Here is a 24,255-nt window from a genome sequence, read left to right on the forward strand (position 1 = left end):
TCCACATGCAAAACCCTTGAATCTTAATTCAATTATTAAAAAATTGTATTCTTTAATGGTAGTTTTTCACTAGGGTTCACTAGAGGTTTTTGTAGTAGTTTGTACCTGCACTTTGGCTTATACATCTATGAGCTCTTTGTTAATTGTACTTTAACTTTATATAATTTAAACACTTAAATTACCTTTTTTTTATAACGAATCTCAGTTACACTGGTTATCATATAAATATTACAGTGTAATTTCATTTTACATAAGGTATGCCTGCACTGTGAAAGACGCTTTGAAAATTCAATAACCTCAGTAGTCAACAACTTCCGGGTAAGCAGAGTAGGATGACCTCAGCCCATCGGCCCAAGATAAACAACACTGTTTAGAGCCGCGGCTAACGACAGCAGAAGGACTTGCTTCTAACTTACCAACCTTTACGATGGCAAAGAAACCGGAGGACTTCGGAGATTGATGGCTGTGATTATGTATAACAAATCTATTGCCACAGTACGTTTTTATCTTTCCTCCAAAATAAGTTACCCAGCTAGTTAACATTAGCATGTCGGGCGACTAGCGGCAGCTAGCTCTTTAAGCTAATCGGCAACTTCCTATTTTCAGTTTGGCGTGGCTGTGTGTTCAGGCGCTGCCGATACATACCCCAGAGCTGTCAATAAACGTATCCCAACTCTTTCTATTTGACGACTGGTAGGTAAATTAGAGCCACTGCAAAGGGTTGATAGTGTAAATAGTAGTTAGCTTTAGCGTTGGGCCCGTTAGCGGCACTGAGCTGTCAGTTTATCTCAGCTAGCATGACGCGAGATTAACGTTAGAGCTCACTAAAAATAGAGATTACAAAAACTGCTAAAAGTAAGATAGCTAACCCTTTGAAGTGTATAACTTGTTTAAATGGCTCATAAATCTACCCAAATACGACCATGACGTGATGTAAAGTAGTTTTTTAGTGGTATGTTGTCAGTGTGGTGGGCTTTGCTCGCGGACATAACGGCTCTGTCAACTTATTTTCACACAGCGTTAACGTTAGCTAGTAACAGCATGCTAGGCGCTCTGTAGGCATGTAACGTTACACAACTTGTAACGAGAGATTTAAACTGTGTCCCTGCATCTGCTGTCGAAACGTGGGGAATGAGTATAAATGACACCGTGTGAGAAGTCTTAAATCTGGGTGACACTAGAAGACATTCAAGACTATAGAACAACTCGGTAGTAACAAGTAGTGTGGTAAAAACCAGTGATCCAAGTATATAATCAGCTAAAGGATGTAACGTAAGAGGAGCTTTCGAGACTCCGACTGTGAATGTAGGCTTGAGGTGTGAAGGCTGGTCTGTGTCTAAGGTAACAGCTCTAGGTTAGTCAATACTGTATCTCAGAGGAGGGGTTGTAACAGAAAGGCAAACAGCATTATATACAACTGGAGATGGGAGGATGTCCAGATATGATGGAGTTAAAAGTAATGCCACTAAAAAAAGGTATCATCAAATATATTCAAACATCCATTTACAAACTCTCTCACAATGCCTGCCGTATAATCAAAATCTCATTCAACCAGTCAGTACTTTCCAAACACATGCACTTTTGCAGAAAAAAAAAAACAACCCACTGGTAAGTAAAACTGAACTGAAAGTGAAACTTATGTATGCTGTCTTCAAAGCCGGATGCCAATACTGAGGGGTTTTTCAAGCATAAATGCACCTCTTTGGGAATTACTGAGCATACAACTGGATAAAGGAGACTTTGATTATACTGCATAAGGTGTTCAGAGTTTGTAAACAGCTGTTTTGATATATTGTTGCTGTTGTTAAACGTGGTCCAGAGTCAATTGATGAATCAATATGTTCACCATTTTCCATGGAGCCATGCAAGACTAATATAACTAATTTAAGGAAACACGGCATGACTAACTGATATACAAAGGGTTCTTTGTGGGTGAAGTATTCCTTTAACATTTTTATGGAGTCTGTGGAATTTTCAGCAGCAGTACAATACAAGCTATCTTAAAATTGTCTTTTACACATCTAGAACAGAACTGTTAGTAGAAGGGAGGAGAGATGGGCTTATTGACCTCATTTATAACACAGTAACTGTTAGATCATGTGGTGGTATCAGCTGAGGGCAGTTCAATAAATTCATACCAGGAAAAGGGAAGACTGATGTTGGCCCTGATGTGATCAATTACTGACAAAGACAGGATGATTTTTTTCCACAGTCAGCACTTGATGACACATCAGACGTAGGTGGAGAGAGCTTTACAAGCTGATTGGTGGTGTTGAGCAAAAACTCAATTGTGCTGGTTGGCAGAGAAAAGAGAAATAATGGTCTGGTTTAAACATTGAAAGAAGTGTGTTGATTTGTCAAGATGATATCGTAACACTTTTATTGCTATATAACTTATTTTATTGGATCATTTTAAACCAAATGCAAAGTTTTCCATTTGAAATTATGTTGATAACAATGGTCAGATTAAACTTCTGTATAGGCCTCCAAAGTATCGTATAGTAGAGTACTATAGTGGAATTTTTTTAGGATTGAGCTGTGTAATAACACAATAACATTACTTACTATGAAATACCTTCTATAATGCTCCTTTGTTTTGTGTTTGCTTTCAGCTCCATCCCTAGATCTGGATCGCTCTCTTCAGCCATGTCATCACGTGTGTTGCTGCGGCAGCAGCTGATGCGAGAACAAGCCCAGGAGCAGGAGAGACGTGAAGCACAGCAACAGGCCTCAGCCTCTCAGCTCCGGGCCTCTGACACCACTCCAGCCATCTCTGTCACACTGCCCCCAAATGCTGCCCGCCCCCCTCCAGCACAGGTGCCTGTGGAGGTGCTTAAAGTAAGAGCGTCCTGGTTGTATGTTCATCACTTGTGTTTAGTAAGATGTGATAATGTCAGAACTTAACAACTCTTTAAATGATCAGGTGCAGACCCACTTGGAGAACCCCACCAAGTACCACATCCAGCAGGCACAGAGGCAGCAGGTGAAACAGTACCTTTCCACCACTCTTGGCAACAATGCAGTTACTCAGACCCTGGGTGTATCCCCTGTGCAGCAGTCCAGTTCTGCCCCTGAAGTTGCTCCTTCTGCCAGCAGCGCCCCTAACAGTCCTATGGCCCTACTTAACATCGGATCCAACAAGGAGGAAGTATGGGAAATTCCTGCTTTGATATCAGTGGTTTAACTGTGTGTGGTTTTTGGTGTGCTGGTACAGCAGATTACACAACCACGTCAGTAGTTGCTTTTCTGCAAACTTACAGTGCCATTTTGGAGAAGTTAAATGTCTATCCCTCTGCTCACTTCTAGCTTAATTACTTTTTGTTTGCTCTGCAATGGAGTTTCCAAAGGTCCCACTGCACTGATGCATACCTTTTGTCATCATACCCTTGTTGGCCTGTTGTCACAATAAGATGTTAAATACTGCACCTACAGTTTAACCATGCCAGCACTTCTCTTGCACGCACCCCTGTCTTTGAAATAAGGCCTCTTAAGTTCACTTGAATGTGTTAATGTCAGCCCTTACAGAATATACTTAGGACTATGTTAGATCACAAAGCACATTATATACATACGTGTTGATTACAACAACCCATTTAACCCTGAAAACTTTACTGACTTAGCGCCACTGGTGTTTTCTCCTTTCTGCTTTATCTAGATTGACGATGTGATCGACGACATCATAAGTCTTGAATCCAGTTTTAATGACGACATCATTACATTGATCGACTCAGGTCTTCAGTTGCCTAGCACGGTATGAAGAACAATGTATTTGTTTGACAATGAATACTTCCTTTTTGAAGTTTCCTCTATATTTCACAGGTTCTTCTGTAGATGTACAGTGACAGGATCACACAGTGAATCTCAGGTCTAAACATCGAACTTTTCATACCCAGAGTGTTTTTCTGTGAATGGACGGTCTCTTTCACGTGTGGAATTCTGAAGTCGTAGGAGTAAATATATACTTTTGGCACACAGTTACGATTCGTCACAAAAGTGCTGTCTGGGCGGAGTGAAGGTATCAGAGGATACAAGAGAGGGAGAAGCGAGACCAAGTGGATTGTGCTCATAAAAAAGCACATTGTAGCTGCCAGGTTAGACAACTTATTTGTTGTATTGAAGGAGCTTGCCTAAATTTTGCTGCAAAACAAAAGATGAGGATTATGGTGAAGCTGTTGGAAGAAAAGAAAAAGAATCACAGTGAGGTAAATGCTTTCTGGGATTTCTGAAATAGCACCAGGTATTGTTGTTTTTAATATGTAAGGATATAGCATAAATGGTTGAATTTTGTACTTTTTCCTTAAACAGCATCTGTTTCAAATATTAGTTTTAAAATACATTTTTTCTCATAACCTTTGTGCTATTTATCAGTCTGTTTTGGTGCAAGTTGCTGAGTGTTATATCGGCTGTAGACATGTCTGTCTTCTCTCTAATATAAGGGAACTAGATGGAACAAGGCTTGTGGTGCTTAAAGTGCCACAAGCCGAGCCGTGCTATTGAACTAATAGTCAGAATACATAGATGTACACTTCCTTTTGCATCGTTATAGGATTTGCGGGTGTAGTTTGGTAGAAAGAAAATAGTTCCTACATGAAACTGCTCACAAGAAGGTCTGTGGATTATCTTGAGTAACCGGGTCATGATTTCTGTGAAGAGACATTGCTATTGAGTTTCTCAAATGTATTTTTTTGGTAGTTTTAGCACCACAAGCCGAGTGACATCTAGTTACATTATATTCAAGAGAAGGCAGACATCTCTACAACCGAGAACTCAAACACTTGGCAACTCACACCAAAACAATCTAAACTAAGAAATAGCTCTACAGGTAAGACGAGAAATATGTATTTTTGAATTTGGGGTGAATTGTCCCTATAAGCAGCACCTCGTGGCCAGGTCAGCATTGTAAATAAGAACTGGTTCTCCATTGACTTCAATTCAATTCAATTTTATTTATAAAGCCCAATATCACAAATCACAATTTGCCTCACAGGGCTTTACAGCATACGACATCCCTCTGTCCTTAAGACCCTCACAGCGGATAAGGAAAAACTCCCCAAAAAAAACCCCTTTAACGGGGAAAAAAAAACGGTAGAAACCTCAGGAAGAGCAACTGAGGAGGGATCCCTCTTCCAGGACGGACAGACGTGCAATAGATGTCGTACAGAACAGATCAGCATAATAAATTAACAGTAATCCATATGACACAATGAGACAGAGAGAGAGAGAGAGAGAGAGAGAGAGAGATGCAGGTAATGACAGTAGCTTACAACAACATTAATGAAAGTAATAATATTATAGTTATAGTTCTGGCTACTGTGGTACAATATGTTGAAAGTATGTATTAATATCTGACAGTATACTTGTGTGACAATAGTCATATGTGTATAATAACAGTAGAAGTATGACTAATGACTAATGATGGCAGCAGCAGCAGGAGGCATCTGGCAGGACCACGGCAGCAGCACAACCACACACGTCACACTGTCCAGGCACCGCTGCGGTATGAGTTATTCTGAGAGACAGTGGAGCACAAAGGCTCCGGAGAAGAAGCCGAGTTAGTGACATCCAGAATGGCCGAGTTAGCAAGATGCAGTAATAGGATGAGAGAGAGAGAGAGAGAGAGAGAGAGAGAGAGAGAGAGAGAGAGAGAGAGAGAGAGAGAGAGAGAGAGAGAGGGAGCCCGGTGTATTATAGGGGGTCCTCCGGCAGACTAGGCCTAAGTCAGCCTAACTAGGGGCTGGTACAGGGCAAGCCTGAGCCAGCCCTAACTATAAGCTTTATCAAAGAGGAAAGTCTTAAGTCTAGTCTTAAATGTGGAGACGGTGTCTGCCTCCCGGACCGTAACAGGAAGATGATTCCACAGGAGAGGAGCCTGATAGCTGAAGGCTCTGGCTCCTGATCTGCTTTTGGAGACTTTAGGGACCACGAGTAACCCTGCGTTCTCAGAGCGCAGTGTTCTGGTGGGATAATATGGCACTATGAGCTCTCTAAGATATGACGGAGCTTGACCATTTAGAGCTTTATAAGTTAACAGTAGGATTTTAAATTCAATTCTGGATTTTACAGGGAGCCAGTGCAGAGAAGCTAAAACAGGAGAAATATGATCTCGTTTCTTAGTTCCTGTTAGTACACGAGCTGCTGCATTCTGAATTAGCTGGAGAGTTTTTAAGGACTTACTAGAGCTACCTGATAATAGAGAGTTACAGTAATCCAGCCTTGAGGTAACAAAAGCGTGGACCAATTTTTCTGCATCTTTTCGGGTCAGGATAGGCCTAATTTTCGCAATATTACGCAGATGAAAAAATGCAGTCCGTGAGGTTTGCTTTAAATGAGAATTAAAAGACAAATCTTGATCAAATATTACTCCGAGGTTTCTTACGGTAGTGCTAGAGGCCAGAGCAATGCCATCTGGAGAAACTATGTCATCAGATAAAGAGTCTCTGAGTTGTTTGGGGCCAAGAACAATAACTTCAGTTTTGTCTGAATTTAACATCAGGAAATTGGTGCTCATCCAATTTTTTATGTCTTTAAGGCAGTTATGGAGTTTAGTTAATTGATTACTTTCTTCTGGCTTCATCGATAAATACAACTGTGTATCATCCGCATAACAATGGAAATTTATAGAGTGATTTCTAATGATGTTACCTAAAGGAAGCATATATAGAGTAAATAGGATTGGTCCGAGCACAGAACCTTGTGGAACTCCAAAACAAACTTTGGTACGTAAGGATGATTCATTACGAACGTCAACAAATTGAAAACGATCAGATAAATAAGATTTAAACCAGCTTAGTGCTGAACCTTTTAGGCCAATTAAGTGATCCAGTCTCTGCAGTAGAATTTGATGGTCAATTGTGTCAAACGCCGCACTAAGATCTAATAAAACAAGAACAGAGACGAGTCCTTTGTCTGAAGCAATCAGAAGGTCATTTGTAATTTTAACTAGAGCTGTCTCAGTGCTATGATGCACTCTAAATCCTGACTGAAATTCCTCAAATAAATTATTATTATCTTGTTAAATAAAGGGTTAAAAAAAGCAGTATGGGGAAGACTTCCTTCTGAATTTTTTCTTCTGTGTTTACCGTAAGCAGTGACCTTTTATGACATAGATTTTAACTTGCTCTATTTCCTGTAGCTCCCAGGAAATCTGTTGGATGTATACCATAGCCCTGGAATGGCAGCACCTACTCTCACTGTCAGCAACTCCTGCCCCGCTGATCTTCCAAAAATTAAAAGGGAAATTACTGGTATGGTATTTTACTTTTCTAAACATGTTCTTTTAATGTTCAGGATGACTGTTTTTTATTTAGTATTTAATTGTATGTAACACTATGAATTTGTTTTGCAGATGCAGATGCCAAAGCACTAATGAAAGAAAGGCAGAAGAAAGACAACCATAACCTCAGTAAGTCAACCTTTATTTCACTTGACTTTGGTGAATGTGAATGCAGTGACATCAGGAATACAGTTTGATTGAATGTGACATGTAGATTCAAACACCCCATATGATATGATCTTTGGCTTGAGTTAACTCAACTACAACCCATTTGATGAAGGTAACTTAAGTGTGCTGCTTTCCCACTTAGCCTTGTCATTCTTGCTTTTCTACAGTTGAGAGGAGGCGAAGATTCAACATCAATGACCGAATAAAGGAGCTTGGTACTCTGATACCCAAGTCAAATGACCCGTAAGCGCAGACAGATTTTTCATGATTCATTACAAAATTACTGAATTAGATTTTTGGAATTTCATCTCTGTAACTGTTGTGTAGTAAAAATCTTTTTGTGTTTTATTTTCTTCACTGTCTCTACTATATATGTTTACTGATATCACAATGATGTCAGCGAGATGCGCTGGAATAAAGGCACCATACTCAAGGCTTCCGTGGACTACATCAGGAAGTTACAGAAGGAGCAGCAGCGAGCCAAGGATATCGATATGCGTCAGAAAAAGCTGGAGCAAGCAAACCACAGTCTAATGTTACGCATCCAGGTCAGTGTCTCTTGGTCAGCTGTGTTAGAAGGTGGCATATCCAGAAATGAAATACAAGAGCTGGGTATCGCTTGACTAGTTGTGGTCATCAAATTTGGCTACATACCTTGGAGGCACACTGTGGAGTGTTGGACCACTAGTGGCACCTTTACAATGATGAATGGGTCCCCAAATTGCTAATTTCTCCTGCTTGGACACTAAGTGCAAAGATGCACATGCATGCCACAAGCCTAGGCTTGTGGCAGGCTTGTGATGGGAAACTGTGTTCTGTTGTAAAGATTTGTTTTACTGAGTTAATATAGGTAAAGCTTTTATGCAACTAAGCCTCCCACCATGCAGACTTTGCATGTTTGGTCCTAAAAAATTTAAAAATAAATGTTTTTAGGACGTTTTTAAAAGGCAGGAAACATACCATCTGTTGATAGTTAGGCCTACAGGTCAGATTTTCTTTCATGCCTGTAAACTAAACTTAGATTTGGGGGTTGTTTTAAAACAGCACTGCACTAGTAATTAAAAATGTAGAGTAAGAAAATAGCAAAAGTGTAAACAAGACCACACTTGTTTGCAAGAAAAGTACACAAGGCAAGATTTATGTTAGTTGCACAGCCAAAAGACAGTAAAGATTAACAGTCATCCAAGGAGGTGATGTTTCAGTCCAAGAATTGTGCAGTTTACTTTCATTAGTTCTCGAATTTGACTTGGTTCCCTCGCTGCCACTTTGGATTACCAAAATTCAGATTTGCTTTGTGCAGCTTTAATCAATCTCATTCAGGCAACAAAGCTAAAATGTACTTTTTAAGGTATTGTTTATTGTAGGGAGATTACTTTTCACGTGCAAAACACAGAAACAGCTCCTGGGTATTATACAATAATACAATTTTCAGTCATTCCAGGACATGGCACCTGAATGTTAATGTGCCGATGTTCTTTTTAGGAACTGGAAATGCAGGCACGACTCCACGGCCTCTCCACCTCCAGCAGCATTGGACCTGGTCTGAGCTCTGATCCTTCTCTGCTCCATCAGCAGCAGGTTCAACAGAGCGGCCATTCTCTGCCTGCCGGTGCAGCCTCCTCCCAAAACCTCCTCAGTATGGGTGCAGCAGGCATCGGACAGCCTTTGCCAGCCTCTTTCCTATCCCCGCCTTCCTCAGACTCTCCTGCAGGAGTCACCATCAGCAGCCCCCTGGACCTGGGCAGCCTGAGCTTTGCCGAGCTAGACCACACCTCCGCCTCAGCACTCTACCCTGACGTTGGCTTGGGAGACATTCTTATGGATGACGGGTGCACCCTGTCCCCAGAGAGGATGGCTGAGCCGCTTTTTTCACCTCTGTCACCAGGTGCCTCGAAAACCAGCAGTCGCAGAAGCAGCCTTGAAATGGACGAGGAGTTGTGATGAGCTGTGTGGCGGTCAGAGACTGTCTGTAGGGACAAGAATGTCAAGAAGCACAGTCTACCCTTAAATAACACAAGTCTATTTATATGACTGTAGAATTGAACTTAGAGGAGCAGAAATAGCTAACATTAAGATCAAAACTAACAAATGTTGGAAAAAGTAAGTTCTTGATTTTTTTGCCATACAGACGTAATTATTATTGTTCCTGTTCGGAGCGGGTCAGATGATTATGTCTGGGTTTCTAAATGCAATCTTATTAAAATGGAATATATATAATAGGGGCATGGACTTTGCATTAAGAGATAATACATTCTTAAATAGTTTTTAAGATTTTCTTCAGAGATTTAAGAGGGATATAAAGTTTGCTTGAATTTATTATGTGCTCATTTATAGGGAAGAAAGCTGTGAGGTTTGTTTTTCACAACAAGACTGGCATGACAACTGATTAAGAGATGCCAACATACAATTTATTTTATTTTGCTTCTTTTTTCTTTTCTTTTTTTTTTAAACTGACTGGAATCAGGGTTTGTTAATGGCAGTCGCATGCTCATCCATGTTGGGTTGTTTCACCAGCAGCTACAGAAGGGATCTTTGTAAAGTGAATTGGCACATTGTGAAATATTTACTGCATATTGTATATAAGAATATTTTATTTTGAGCAATTTTATTGCACCTTATTTTATGGCAGTCTATGCATTTTATGAGAGCTTTTGTCTGTTTTTATTACATCACACACAGTGGACAGCTAATGCCCAGGTTGCATGTCTTTGTAATAATCCTTAAGAGCAATGGAAAATCACTTGCTGCTGCAGCTAGGTAGCCAAAGCAGGACTTCTTCCAGAGTAGCTACAGATTACAAATCAACGTTTTATTTTTTGAATATATTCACTCAGTCAGTGGAAATGCAAGACAGTATGAGAAATGCAGAACAATTTTATCTTTTTACAATAGTACTGTAGATCTTTACATTTTAGGTTGTTTTTTTGATACCTGAATAATAGTTTGATAAGTAGTTTCTCATGACTAATATCTGTGTTGTCAGTGATTGTTTGTCTGTTAACCTCCATGGTCACTGAGTGATTTTACTGGTTAGCATGTTCTACCAAGATTGTGGCTTTTTTCTTCTTTTTTTTTTGGATGATCAAAAGTGATATATCTAATTATGCATTATTGCTCATTGTAGTGTGAATGCAGAGGGCTTTGACCTTCTTTTAAACCAACCACTAGCCTCACCTCTGTAACGATAAGGTATAATTGTTTGTTGTGTGAAACCTGCAATGCAATTATTATTCTATAAAATAGCCACAGACTTTAGAAAGGCATTTAATTTGTCAGATGCTTAACGCGACCTTATGTACAGTTAATGAATGTGTGTTTGAAAAAGTACTTGCCTAAGTGTAGTTGTTTATGTTTTTGGTTTTTTTTTTAACACAGACGCACTGTATTTTTTTCTTCCTCCGACACAGCCTCCAAGTTATTGATATACATCAATTTTATACTCTTCAGCAGCTAAAAACATCAGCACTGGTTTGGTGTTTTGAGGGTTACAGTGACTTTAAGATGTCCTCTACTGGTCATTCAGAACTTCCACACTTTATTTTTGAGCTCTACTCCAGAGCTCAGTCCCTATTCCTGTAAGATTAAGTACCTATGGTTATCTTTTTCCACTCATACTTAATCCCTCTTCACATTATTAACCATGTCTTACCTGGACATATATTTGAGTGCTAACATTGACTGTTTACCATAAACAGGTAGCATATGTGTCTTGTCCCTACAAGTTGGCTTTCGAAAGATTTTAACAAATAAATGATTCCCATTGGTTCATCTCTGGATGTGGTTATTTGTTAGCAGTCAGCATTAGTGGTAAAGCATTTGAGAAATTTCCATAGCTAGGTCCAGGCACTCTGTTGCCTGAAGACAGATGTCACAGACAGGACAGTCGCACATGAAGCAGCGAACACCCAAACACCCGCAGAGGTCACATTGGCGAGTGACGTCCAGGAGGGGCTGTAAGGTGCCGGGCTCGCAGCCGCACAGGGAGGAGCACAGCGACCAAATGCAGTGGTTGCACCCTCTCGTCACAGCCAGTAAACAGTCCAGTGGGTGACAGAAGAGGCAGGCCATAAGGATTGCAGCACAAAGGTCTCAGGGAAAGAAAGGTAGTGAGGAAAGAAAAGAAGCGAGGTGAGAGAAGAACGCTTTAATTTGAGGACAAAGCTTTGTAAAGAGAAAATCAATGAGGAATACAGAACAGTTATGTGTCCTTACCGTCACCATCTGGCTCAATGTGGACAGTAGTGGTTTTCAGACTGCTTTGACTCCTGCTGATAGATGTAAATGACTGACTCACATCATAGGCTGTGCTGGCCTCTATAGAGGATGGCAGCAGGGCACATAGAGGCTTTGGTTGGTGTTTCTCCACAGAGCATGGGCTGCAGATGGATACTGCTCTGGTCACTCCACCTTTTGGGTTATTATCCAAAATGGTTTCAACAGAGGCTTCTGCACCAGACATAAAAATGAACCAATGACACAACTTCATGAAAACTTTAAGAGGAGCAAGCTATTAAAGGAATACTTCACCCCCAAATGATCGTTTGCATAATCAGCCTGTGGTTATGTTGAATTTGGGGAGAAACCTTATTTTGTCTCGTGTCAGTGGTGAATGAAAAATCCCAAAAAGGTCAACATTCTTGATGAAGTCATAGGGGTCTGTGAGCGCAGGATCATATTTTCACTGAAGGTGCTGCACAGTACAAATAATATAGTAATATAGTGTTCATAGTTTCAGTTACCCGTAGCTGTTTTGGGGAATACATTCACAGAGATGTCAGTTGCAGATAATTCGGCGTCCTCAGTGGAGACCCGTTTTGAAAAACTAGTGACTTCAGTCAAAGATCCTGTGAGAAAAGAAAGTTCAACTTTTCTAAGCAACTGCGACTCATTTCTTAATTCAGCACTGTGAACCCTGTTCTCTGTAAACATACCTGATGGGCCTGCGACACAGTTGTCTGGGATATTGGGCAACTTTAAAGCAGTGGTTAGTGAGTCATCGTCACTTTTATCACTCGAAATTTCATTCATATCTGTGGAATCCAGTTTGGCATCCATTGTGGCATCCAGTTAAATAAATCATCTGCTTCAGTCTCTAGAAAAAAGTGAAAGACAACCAACTAGGATTATGAGGGAGGACAAAGGAAACCAAAAGAAACATCTTTTCTTAAACTGAAATCATATGCTTACTAATGTACAATTAAACCTCATCACTGTCTGTAGATACCACAGACCCTGAGTCAGATCTCTAGCTGAGGTTTCGTAGCCGTTAGTGATGAGTGGACATCTTGGAAATTGCAGAGAAGTTAATCTATTATTAATCACCATTTTGGAAACATTTATAATGTAGATGAAAGGCGGCACAGGGATATCCTGACAGCTATATGAGAATGTGAGATCTTGATTTTGCTATTCATTATTAATTCATGTCTTCAAGTAATATTTACCTTATGTGGCATTTTGAAAGGGTTTTTTTAGAGTATTATTTTATTTGCAGAAACAACAGTGGAAAACACTGTTAGTTTGTCTATCTGGAATATTTTATCCAAATTTAATACTTTATAGTCCAACAAAATGTATGGGGGATATCCAATAATCACTTAGAGGGGATTCAAAGGATGTAAATAGGGTATAATGTAGTATTGTGTCAAAATGATTTACATTCAATAAACTTGATAATGAATAAATAAATGAATAAACTGATAGCCACAGCCATTAAATCTTGAACACTGTCATATACAGGAATCCATAAAGCTCACACAGTGTTTATATCTCTCATTTTATTATTGCTCTCTGCATGATAAGAGTTTTGTAAGAAATTTATTGTACTCACTTTTCATGGCATGTTCTCGAGGTAGGCGATCCAGCATGCAGCGTTAATCACAGACACATCCCTAAGTGACCGGTCAGCTGTGGAGGTTTAACTGTATCACACAGGCTGTAGCCTCTCTCTATCTCTCTCTGTCCCTCTGTCTGTCCCTCCCTCGCTCTCTCTGTGCTTGGATGTGTGTGTGTGTGTGTGTGGCCCTGTTTCGACCTGGTATTAACATGTGTTTTGGTGATCCAAACACAAGTAGACAGCCGAGACACATCACTGTTCACACTTGTGCCTTTCATGTGTCTCCAGCTGACCACTTGTGTTCAGATTTCATCACTGCCCCGTGCACAGTTATTAGGTCCACCGCGGTTGTAGTGGTTATGTCAATAGAGCTGGAGAGATCGTTGTCAGCAGAATTCAACATGTCTCCTTCCATTGGACAAAATGAGGGATGGTCATGCAACACTTCGTTCAACTCGACCTAAAATGGGTTAGTTATAGAGCTTTTAGCACACCGTCACCAAACCAAACACCACAGTTGCACTAATAACGTAGTCCTTGTTGGGGACGCATCAGGATGCATTAGTGTTTATTCTACAAAAGATATGTGGTCAAATGTGTCCCAGACCACCTCAGCAAGTAGTTTGGGAGATCAGAGGTCTCCTTTATTAACATTGCATACACTCAAAATGAGTCCTGAAAGACACATACGCCACTTCTTGCAGAAAAATTGTTATCTACAAAGACAGACTTTATGGCCCATGCTTACAAACCTTTTGGAGATGGGAAATTGACGATGCAGATAGTGAGGTGGAAGCCTTGATTTTAGAAATTGTCAAATGTTGTTTTGGCACACGCCATTGTTGGCTTTTGTCAGTACGTACATTTTTAGTATGGATCCTACCCACTGTTCTATAAATGAGACCCCTGATCACAATGCTTCTTGATGTCATTTAGACTTGTATTTAGTGCTGTCACCTTGTGACTAGATCATCCAAAATGTATGTGTGTGTGTGTGTGTGTGTGTGTGTGTGTGTGTGTGTGAAAACAGGGACAACAACAACAATGGTTGTATTAATATTGCTTATTTAGACAAGTGCAATTGTCCTTCTGTACACTTTGTAGGTGGGAGTAGGTTATAGTACCCAGTGTCTGGTGTATTTATCTAAAAAGCTATAAACAAAAATCCGACAGGTGGCAGTAGTGCACCACTGGATATTATTTTGGCACCAGAGAAGAAGAACCCGCCAAACGATATTTTTACGAGTAGTAACGAGTTCAGCCGAATGCCGGCGATGTTATGTACGTGTAAAGAAAGCTAGCTACCGAGCTAATATCGAGTTCACCGCTTTGGTGCTATATTCGTCGCCTTTCCATTAAATTTGCCAAACAGCTTAAGAGTGTAGCGGTACAAGTCTCACATCATGGTAAGTATGAGGTAAAAAAGACCTTTGCGATTTGGCGAAGTTAACTATTAGGCGACGTTAGGTTAACACTCAAACGACATAAGTTTACGTCCCACAGGAGTATGTTGTGATCCAAGTTATATCGTTGTAATATAAGTCCTATAAATGCAAGATAGTAACGTTAAAGCGTAAGATAACGTTAAATTAAAATTTGTCGTCACAACTTAGTGTTTATGTGGTACAGCAAAGTAAGCTAGCTGGTAAACGTTAACAATCGAAAACTGACAATTAAGCTAGCTGATGCTAGCTAACTACTGTGCAAGCTAACTAAAGCACAGTAACGTATGGTCTGCGTGTAAATAAAGCAGTTGTTTGTTTATGAGTTTGCCTTTTACTGTGTGTTTTAGTTAGCTGACCAACTCCTTATATTTAAAACAGCGTCCGCAATTCAATACATTAAAGTCTCTTTCTGAATATTACAGTCTATTGATGATACAGTTTGCTAGCAAACGTGAAATAATGATAATGGGCACTGGACATGTTAACAGTGTTAGCTATAAAATCAACTACTCAGCTACAAATGCTAGACACCATGTCTTGGTCCTTGCAGTGTAAAAAAATGTATATTTTTCATAAAAAAAGAGATCTAAAGGTTGAATTTGTTGTTTAGCAAAGGAAGAATGGTCTGTGTTAGAATAACGTACTTGTATGGCGGGGAAACCCAATGCAATGACCAAGGTAGGAACAATTCCCAGTTACTGAGCAGGGAGACTGTATTACAGCAGAGCGTCTCACTGCTAAGCACATAAGCTGTTTGTAAAAACAAAAGAATATTGTGTTATTAAATGCACATAAAGTCTTGGCTCTCCTTGATTAAATGTCCCTGCAGCTCAACAATCAGTCATCAGTCGTGGACGCACCTGCCTATAATTTCACCAGTTATAATATGGTTTGTGATGCATATTATGCTTTTCAGGACAGCGAAATGTCTGACGTTGACCCCGCACCAGGACCTGAGACCAGCAGTATGGAGGGGGAGAACGCACCACTGTACTGTATCTGCAGGAAACCAGACATCAACTGCTTCATGATGTAAGTACTTTACACTGATGGTGTTTTTTTTTCAGTCATCATTGCCTGTGAATGCAACAATGCACATACATTATTACCTACATTTGCTTCTCTCACTGACAGTGGCTGCGATAACTGTAATGAGTGGTTCCATGGCCACTGCATTAACATCACAGAGAAAATGGCAAAGGCAATCCGGGAATGGTATTGCATGAGATGCAGAGGTAATAAAAAAAAATTCCTCTGTTATTACAGCATCTAAAAGTGCCATGCTTAACAGTAAAATATTTCAATAATCATCAAAATAAATAAGATATTGTTGTGTTATTCTCCCTGTGACCAGATAAAAACCCCTCGCTGGAAATAAAGTATAGATCAAAGAAAAGCAGAGAGAAGGAAGTTGAGGTTGACAGAGGATCTGACAAACAGTACAGCACCCCGAGTACTCCTGACTATAAGAGCGAAAGACGGCGTGGATCCAAAGTAAGTTGTACTTCTGACCTAAATGTTTAGGTTTGACTGCAATATCTGAGGAGCATTAAGATGTACGCACATAAATTAGATAATTGGATCTCCTAAATAATATCAACAATTTTTCACAGGAAGCAAAGGGAAACAATTACTGTATATGAATAAAAACTGATGGAAGTTATTATACATAAACCTGATTTCAGTGATTTAAAAGTAAAAGCCATTTGTTGTGTGGTGTAGTGATGCAGAACCTACTTGCAGTAAGTCATGTAAAGGTGACAAGTTAAAAGGCAAACTTATTTTTTATGGAATAATGTTATAATGTCACTTTTCCCATATTGGTCAGCAATTAATTTGACTGTCTTTTGTCCTCCTCAGTTTGCACATCAGTTTTAAACTCATTACCTGATTTTAAACTGAACATGATAGAAAATATCACTTTATGTCAAGGCGATGCCTACCCATTTTTTAAGCATTAAGTGAATATGTAGGATGTAAAACAATGCACATTTCTATCCAATGGAATTTATTGTCCACTGTTTAATTTTTTTCAGGTGAAGCGCTCAGTCCGAATGTGTGGGGAGTGTGAGCCCTGCAGAAGGACGGAGGACTGTGCACAGTGTGACTTCTGCAAGGACATGAAGAAGTTTGGAGGCCCCAACAAAATCAGACAGAAGTGCAGGTTCAGGCAATGTGAGGTTCGGGCCAGGGTAAGTTACTTTATCTCTGTTTTGTTTTCAAATAAAATTATGCCTCTGAAGTGTAGAGGAATACTTAATATTTAGTTTTTTCATCTTCGTTTAGCTGACACTTCTTTTTGTCATCGAAAGGTCTTGGAAGTTGTCAGTTTAACTTGTCCATACAAGTTAAGCTCCTACTATGATCCTTTACTAGAATGTTACTCTGTAGTAGTAATAATAATGCAGTGTTTATCTTCATATAGCAAGGTACCAGTTCAAAAACATGAAGTAGTTGTTAAATGAGAAACTTAAAAGATCCCTTTTCCCCAATCCTTAAAGTGAATAGCACCCCTTATCTCTGATGTGTTTGTGCTGTCATTGTGGCCACTTTGCAAATGTTCAACCTGTTGCTTGTTGTTTTTTTTTTTTTTACAGAAAATGCTGCGCGTGAAGGATGAGGAATTGTCTTTGCAAGAAAGGAGGGATAATTCCTACCACAGGCGGAGACGATACTCAGAGGACTATGACAGTGAGGCGGAGCTGTATCAGCAGTACAAGGCAGCAGGGCTGAGCAACAGCTTGGTAGTAGAACATTTGAAACCATAGTGCTGCATATAAACTTGCTCATTTTTGATGCAGCTCAGTCATTTGATCAGGAACTGTATGTTGAGTCTTTTTTTTCCCCCTCTCATCAAGACATGGAATAGTGATGAAGATGATGAGCCGCCTTTCAGTCCTGTTATGCGTAAGAAAGCTGTGAAGGTGAAACACGTCAAGAGACGAGAAAAGAAGTTTGACAAGAAAGTAAGACTTGTTTCCTCATAGAATTTGTCATTGTTATTTGAAGTGCTGCCAGGTGTTAATGGTAGTACCATCTATAGTGACATCCGGTCTACTGCCCCTTCTTTTTTAACTATCCAGAAGGAGTCACGACGGCACAAACAGAAGCAGAAGCACAAAGACAGAACCAGATACAGTGAGAAGGGAGAGCTCAGAGATAGCACCGGTCTCCGTCAGTGTTTGGGGCCAAGCTGTGTGGAGGCAGCAAGAACCAACTCCAAATACTGCTCCGAGGACTGTGGCATGAAGTTAGCAGCCAAGTAAGAATTCTAGCTTCTCCCTTTCATGCATTAGTGTACTTCTTTTAGGATAGATACTGTATTCTGGACACCTGCTTAGAACAAACAAAGCCAACATCTCTGTGGCTTTAAATGGAGGTTTAATTTATCTGCTGCTCATTGGAGTTTTCTTCCAAAACATCTTTAATTGGTACCACCTCTGTTTAGTAAATGATGATACTTTTGCTCGACTTAGTAAATGCTGGTTGAATGGTCTGATTTTCTAGGATTGCATTAGCTTTTGTTGGAAACTTCTGCCCTGAACCAAATATCAATATTTATTCTTCTGCTCCACCCTTTTTCTCAAAACTACCCTCGGTGTAGTGTCCCATGGAAAATGTTTGTTTCTGAGGCGTTATATCTCTTTGAAATGCATTGATCTGTGTGCACTTTGCTCTACAGTCGGATCTATGAGATCCTCCCTCAGCGTATCCAGCAGTGGCAACAGAGTCCCTGCATTGCTGAGGAGCACGGTAAGAAGCAGCTGGAGCGCATCCGTCGGGAACAGCAGAATGCCCGGCTGCGCCTCACAGATATGGAGCGACGCTTCCACGAACTTGAAGGCATCATCGCCAAGGCCAAGCAGCAGGCGGTTCAGCAGGACGAGGAGGTGAGATGGCAGCAGCCCACGTGCTTGTTCTTTCTGCTGCAAAGCTTAGTCGGTTGTAACTGCTTCTTCATGACAGTTCCCTGTGGGCCTTGTCAAAGTCAGGGCCAGCTTTAAAAGTGTAATGTCAGACATTCTTTGCTTATTTGAGGTCGCTGAAAAAGAACGGAGGTAGCACTTTTCTGATAAATGCTTTGGCTCTGTGTGCAGGTGAATGAAGGGGACAGCGAGGACACGGACCTGCAGATTTTCTGTGTGTCTTGCAGTCATCCCGTCAATCCAAAAGTAGCACTGAGACATATGGAGAGATGTTACGCAAAGGTGATTACATTTTGAATTCCTGTTGCTGCCTCTAAGCATCAAATATAAGTGCAAATAAAAGCATATGGGCTACACTTAACATTTCTTTCCCTAATGATTATCTTGACAGTACGAGAGCCAGACTTCCTTTGGTTCCATGTACCCTACAAGGATAGAAGGGTAAGAAAAGGAAATCCTTTCTAAGAGTATTGCAATTTCTGTTTGTTGCTTTGCTAACAGTTTTTTTTATTTCCCACAGTGCTACCAGACTCTTCTGTGATGTTTACAATCCCCAAAGCAAAACATATTGTAAGAGGCTTCAGGTTTTGTGTCCAGAACATTCCAGAGATCCGAAGGTCAGTAAAAACACCTCAGCCACTTGTATCAATCACATGATTCACTAAAAACTGCTTACTTTCACTGTGTTTCTTTAGTAGTTCCACTTCCCCTCATTCACTTCCCTTCAGCCCTTGGTATTAAGTAACAGCATACACTGCACTGAGGCCACTTGGAGAGCAGAGGGAAAGTGAGCAGGGGAGGAGTGGGGGCTTTAAATGGGACGCACCTGCCCTTGTACACTTTCAGCCCAAACTATCATGATCGACCGCTAGTTGTAGGCGTAGCGCGATACTGCTTTATACAAATCTTCAGAAAGACCTGCAAATTCATTTCAATTAAGTGAAGGCATCTTCTGCGGGTAATTGCAATACGTCAGCAATTGGTAATTAGCTGTATCAATTCAAATTTTTTTTTGTTTTTTAAAGCATTGACAAATAATGTTAGGAATAATAATAAAAAAATCACACACTGAACAGTACAGCTGTCAAAATAAATATTAACTGCAATTAGTTACATGACATATTCATTAAAATATCAATCTGTGAATGAGATTTTCTTAAGAAACTGAATCTTCTTGGTTGGGTAACCAGAGTTATATGCACATTACTGCCACCTATCCATGGGTGTATTTTCTTGCATCAAATGCATATCTGCAATGCATTGTGGGTGACATAAACCTCTGGAGTGACCATCATTGTTTACTTGCTCCCTCGGCCCCCTAAGGGTCAATCTCACCAAGTTCACTTCAGTTTTTCAGACAAATGAAACAGTGCTTATGATGGCCGCGGGGATTCCCCCCTGAGGGGAAGTACATGAGGGCATGTTGCACGACTAATGAGCAGCCGTTGTCTAAAACTTGAAATGATAGTACTAACCTGCTAAACTCAAAGAAATGTTTGTGTGGAGATTTTTTATTTGTTTTTCTCTTTATTTGGTGTCTAGATCCCAGTGGATGAGGTGTGTGGATGTCCTCTGGTGAAGAATGTATTTGAGCTGACTGGAGATTACTGCAGGGTCTCCAAAAGGAAATGCAACAAGCATTACAACTGGGAAAAGCTTAGGAGAGCAGAGGTAGACTTGGAGCGAGTGCGGGTGGTAAGTCAAACGCCCTGACTGATGCCTTGGAGAAAGAGTGTATATTGATGTGTCGTACTCGAAATGACACCTCTTCAAAGCAAATGCCTGTTGGCTAGACCCACAATGCAGTGATAATTATCTGACTATGGTGATAAATAACTTAAGTCATTAATTATTCATTCTTCAGTAGTAACTTGTTTTTTTGTTTTGTTTTTTTATCCACCCACAGTGGTACAAGTTGGACGAGCTCTTTGAACAGGAGCGTAATGTCAGGACTGCTATGACCAACAGAGCTGGTCTGCTGGCTCTGATGTTGCACCAAACTATTCAGCATGACCCCGTAACGACCGATCTCCGTAGCAACAAGGATAGGTAGTTGACATAGTCTGCACATGTTTTCAGGTCTGTGGGTCACTGTACATAACGTGAGCTGTGAGTGTTACAGATTTAAAAACTACCGCTTGGATGAAAACGTATTTTCTAACTAGATAATTATTTTAAAATCTTGTATGATTGAGAGGTAAATGGATATATATTTTTCCTGACTGTGATAGATGAATTACTGTTGTTTGAGAACAGCTGTTTTTGGTATGATCACTCTTAATAAACACCTTGAGCTTTCTTCAGATTAGGTGTGTGTTCTGGTGATGTATCTGTGATTTATTCCGTTGTTTCTGTTGGCCTTTCTGCACACAATGGACATAGTTATTATGACTATTACAGCTTGGCTTGAAGTGCAGCTAACCATGAATATGTACCTTATGTGAACTTTAAACTGACACAGAAGCCCATTTGTATTGGTCCATCCTTCACTGTCATGAAGAAAAGTACAGTGAAGCAGAACAATCACTGCCATCTTCAAGGAGGAAAAATTGTTCCATGAGTATAGTCATGATAGATTAATTGGATGTAACAGAGGAAAAGCTGAGCAATAATGCATCAACAACAGTAAAGTAACACAGATACCGCAGCTTTGACAATGCCCCAGTCATTTTTGGGTTTCTGTGTTCAGCCTTTTATAACCACAAATATGTTTGTAGGAACCAAACACTGAGATCCAGAACTATAAAACTTTACTTGTAAGTAAAAAAATGCCTTTTTTTGAAGTACAACACAGATCTGGATCCAGAGCGCAGAATGACACCACTTCTCCCACCCTCACATTGTAAACCTCTTACTATATGCGCCTCCTAATGGGATGGGATGTTCCTGATTGGTCAATAATAATCAAAGCAAAGCTCTCTGATTGGTATAATTTAAAGACACTGGATCGTGTGACATTTTCCCTCCCTGTTTATTTGTGTATGATTATACATGCTGTCAGAATCAGCTTTATTTGACAGGTACATGTACGCATGCCAGAAAGTTGACTCCGGTTTCTGTTGCTCCTAATGTACATGCACAGAAATAGACATGCGGCTAGAACAAGCACAACAAAGGTGGACAAGGTAAAACTTCTGACTCTGTGCAATTTGGGTAACAGCACGACAATGACGCAGGGTGCCGAGTGAGCTGGAGTAAATATGACATGATTAATGTAACAGGTTGCTTCATATTCATGAGGTAGGTGGATATGACAGTGAGTCAGTAAATACAGCATGCTTAGTTTTATATAGACAGCAATGATATATACATTATGAAACTATTCAAACTAATACAGTGTACAAGTAGCTTTGTGTTGACTCATGATAGACTTCAGGAGACACTGCAAGGATGTCTCTCTTCTAAAGAGAGAAGAAGTGGAGAACTTTCCAAAGAGTCATAAACACAGCCCAGAGAATAATTGTAATTTCCATGCCCTCACTGGAAGACAGCTTAAGATCATGCTGCTTCTGCAGAGTGAGCAGCAGTCTTAGGGATGCAACTTACCCTTGTCAACATTTCTTCTCTGCTGCCATCTGGGAGGCTCTACAGGGTGTTAAAGACCTGCACTTTCAGACTTAAAAAGGACCAACATCTAGAATAGTGTTTTCCATACAAATAAAGACACAAGTAATAACTGAAGATGATAATCAAATAATCCATCCAATAATAAGAAATATATAAGGTGCAATAGCATTTGGCAGACTGTCTGATATGACACTTCTTTTTATTAATTCTTCTTTATCTTTCTTTTCTGTTATTAATATTTATCTGTATGGCACATGTGTGTGTGGGTGTGAGCATGTGTGCATGTGTTTAATCTTTATATACCGTTTTAGGAACTGCATCGCAGATTTTTGTTGTGCAAGGTGCAATGATAATACAGGTATTCTCATTTACTACAGGGTTATTCCACAGGGATTGTTTCAGGCACTATGTAACCGATGTTAACAGTTCATCATAGCGTTGGCCTGTGAAAAGAAACTGCTTGTGTCTGTAATTTAACACAATTTCCTTCTACAGCCTGTTATATAAACGACTGATATGTTGGTAATGTTACATTCAACTTTAAAGTGCAATCCTTCTGTTTACATGTTGTCAAATCCCTTTCATACATTGTGGTCACTACAGTGGACAGCTATTTAAAAGCCATTTTCTTGTATATGCATTGGTTTTGATGCTATAGTTGCATTTAAGTCACCAGAGTGGACCCTTGTGCGTCATGCCATACACTGCCACCCACTGGCCAGGTGTTGTCAGTGCAACACAAAGCTCTCAAAACCAAAATGGCCGCCGGAAAGCAAGAAATGTTGTGTAGCTCAAGAATATCCTGCCAATCCTTCTATAATAGGAGACACTGGTGAATAAAAAATCTGTCATTATCAAGTAACATCTAAGGAATAATACTGTTGCTAAATTTTCCAAGTATTAATTTTATGCTGCGAGGAAACTGCAATTAATCATCTGTCCACTAAAATGGCTATATTTCAGCTACAATTAATATCATTACTGCAACTTTGTTGTTTTTGAAAATACCTTATTATCAGTGATTTTCTGACCTGTAAATCAATTGATTTATGTTATTAGAATGCAATGTGCAGTTTTTGTAACAGAAACAATATTTTGACAATACTTTTGTTATTTTTGCAGAAAATGTTTATTGAGGATTAGGAACAGGATGCCTTTTGCACAGGCATAGAACAGTATATGAACATGTTAAAATATGTGAACACACTAGTTAACAGCATTAAAAATATATTTTTGTATAGTTTCACATGATATATATCATTTTTGAATCTGGTTCATATTTCTTCATTTGAAAACTTAAATACATGCTGTCCAACTGAGTGGACATGTGAAAAACTCTTTAAAAAAATGCATGTTTAAAAAACTTCATAATTTACTTTTTCATGCCTAAAGAGGAATAAAACACTCAAGAAAAAAAAAATCTTGACTGAGGTCACTATAATGCATGCATGAAAGGGATATCTTATTTATTGCTTGAATGGCAATAATATATATTATTTCATACAAACGTGTGTTTGTACTGTTGCACATCTTTTTCAACAGAAAAGTATTATTGTAAGATAACCTATTTCTATCAAAACAAAACAGACAAAAACAAAGTTTTCATTTCTAACAAGCACTGTTGCCTTTAAGTGTTCCTCCTAAATTCCCGCTCCTTAGACTAAAAGCTGCTTATTTTGGTCAGGGAGTGCGTTTGATTTGGACTAAAAGAAGAAGCATACAATATTGTTTACATGAAGGGCCAGGCTATACGATATCACACATTCATTTTAATGGTAGATAATGGCTTCCAAACTGTGCGTCCTGTAAAATCACGCATTGTTAAATCCACCGTCAAGACAACCCCAGGGTTATCCACCACAGACAACACATAAGTCCCAGCCGTCGAGTGCGCTCTCATTTCTTTCTAATCAGCCGTGAAGGCAGCACAGCTAAATGACAAAAGATGAAGCGTGCTGTTGAAGAGGATGAAGACGGGATGAGAGAAGTCACTCCCGTCCGGCTGCTGATGGGGCGAGCCTCGTTTTGGCGTGATATCCG

General features: G+C 39.8%; 3 protein-coding genes across 5 annotated transcripts; 2 read left to right on the plus strand and 1 right to left on the minus strand.

Moving 5' to 3' along the window:
* The first annotated feature begins 326 nt into the window (after nt 1-326).
* On the plus strand, nt 327-11,209 carry tfe3b (transcription factor binding to IGHM enhancer 3b). Of its 3 annotated transcripts, none has more exons than XM_033627466.2 (9): nt 327-495; nt 2,613-2,838; nt 2,924-3,148; nt 3,656-3,751; nt 7,133-7,244; nt 7,346-7,402; nt 7,609-7,684; nt 7,824-7,989; nt 8,924-11,209. In XM_033627466.2, the coding sequence occupies exons 2-9, from the start codon at nt 2,647-2,649 to the stop codon at nt 9,380-9,382; spliced, it is 1,383 nt and encodes a 460-aa protein (XP_033483357.2). In that variant the 5' UTR covers nt 327-495; nt 2,613-2,646; the 3' UTR covers nt 9,383-11,209. The 3 variants fall into 3 exon arrangements, with proteins under 3 accessions (XP_033483357.2, XP_033483358.2, XP_078023768.1); XM_033627467.2 differs by having other exon boundaries at nt 7,842-7,989; XM_078167642.1 differs by lacking the exon at nt 327-495 and adding an exon at nt 596-693 and having other exon boundaries at nt 7,842-7,989.
* Nucleotides 11,205-12,496, minus strand: LOC144459451 (uncharacterized). Its single transcript, XM_078163742.1, has 4 exons — nt 12,373-12,496; nt 12,181-12,285; nt 11,654-11,887; nt 11,205-11,529 (listed from the first exon to the last, which is right to left on the minus strand). Exons 1-4 carry the CDS (start codon nt 12,494-12,496, stop codon nt 11,243-11,245), a joined length of 750 nt encoding a protein of 249 aa, XP_078019868.1. The 3' UTR covers nt 11,205-11,242.
* Nucleotides 12,497-14,539: 2,043 nt separating this feature from the next.
* Nucleotides 14,540-20,951, plus strand: cxxc1b (CXXC finger protein 1b). Its single transcript, XM_033625840.2, has 14 exons — nt 14,540-14,683; nt 15,639-15,754; nt 15,857-15,957; nt 16,077-16,216; nt 16,759-16,914; nt 17,320-17,466; nt 17,581-17,688; nt 17,806-17,984; nt 18,405-18,612; nt 18,820-18,930; nt 19,040-19,089; nt 19,169-19,265; nt 20,191-20,343; nt 20,555-20,951. Exons 1-14 carry the CDS (start codon nt 14,681-14,683, stop codon nt 20,699-20,701), a joined length of 1,716 nt encoding a protein of 571 aa, XP_033481731.1. The 5' UTR covers nt 14,540-14,680; the 3' UTR covers nt 20,702-20,951.
* The last annotated feature ends 3,304 nt before the right edge of the window (nt 20,952-24,255 follow it).

This window comes from Epinephelus lanceolatus, chromosome 1 (genome assembly GCF_041903045.1).
Source record: "Epinephelus lanceolatus isolate andai-2023 chromosome 1, ASM4190304v1, whole genome shotgun sequence".
In the NCBI taxonomy this organism is placed as follows: domain Eukaryota; kingdom Metazoa; phylum Chordata; class Actinopteri; order Perciformes; family Serranidae; genus Epinephelus; species Epinephelus lanceolatus.

Coding starts and splice junctions, on each gene's coding strand:
- LOC144459451 (XM_078163742.1), bottom strand. CDS start 12,496: ATGGATGCCAAACTGGATTCCACAGATATGAATGAAATTTCGAGTGAT. Junction 12,286..12,372: donor CTGTGTCGCAGGCCCATCAG/GTATGTTTACAG, acceptor CTTTTCTCACAG/GATCTTTGACTGAAGTCACT. Junction 11,530..11,653: donor CATTGAGCCAGATGGTGACG/GTAAGGACACAT, acceptor TCTTTCCCTGAG/ACCTTTGTGCTGCAATCCTT.
- cxxc1b (XM_033625840.2), top strand. Junction 17,985..18,404: donor GGCATGAAGTTAGCAGCCAA/GTAAGAATTCTA, acceptor TTTGCTCTACAG/TCGGATCTATGAGATCCTCC. Junction 19,090..19,168: donor TACCCTACAAGGATAGAAGG/GTAAGAAAAGGA, acceptor TATTTCCCACAG/TGCTACCAGACTCTTCTGTG.
- tfe3b (XM_033627466.2), top strand. CDS start 2,647: ATGTCATCACGTGTGTTGCTGCGGCAGCAGCTGATGCGAGAACAAGCC. Junction 7,245..7,345: donor AATTAAAAGGGAAATTACTG/GTATGGTATTTT, acceptor TTTGTTTTGCAG/ATGCAGATGCCAAAGCACTA. Junction 7,403..7,608: donor GAAAGACAACCATAACCTCA/GTAAGTCAACCT, acceptor GCTTTTCTACAG/TTGAGAGGAGGCGAAGATTC.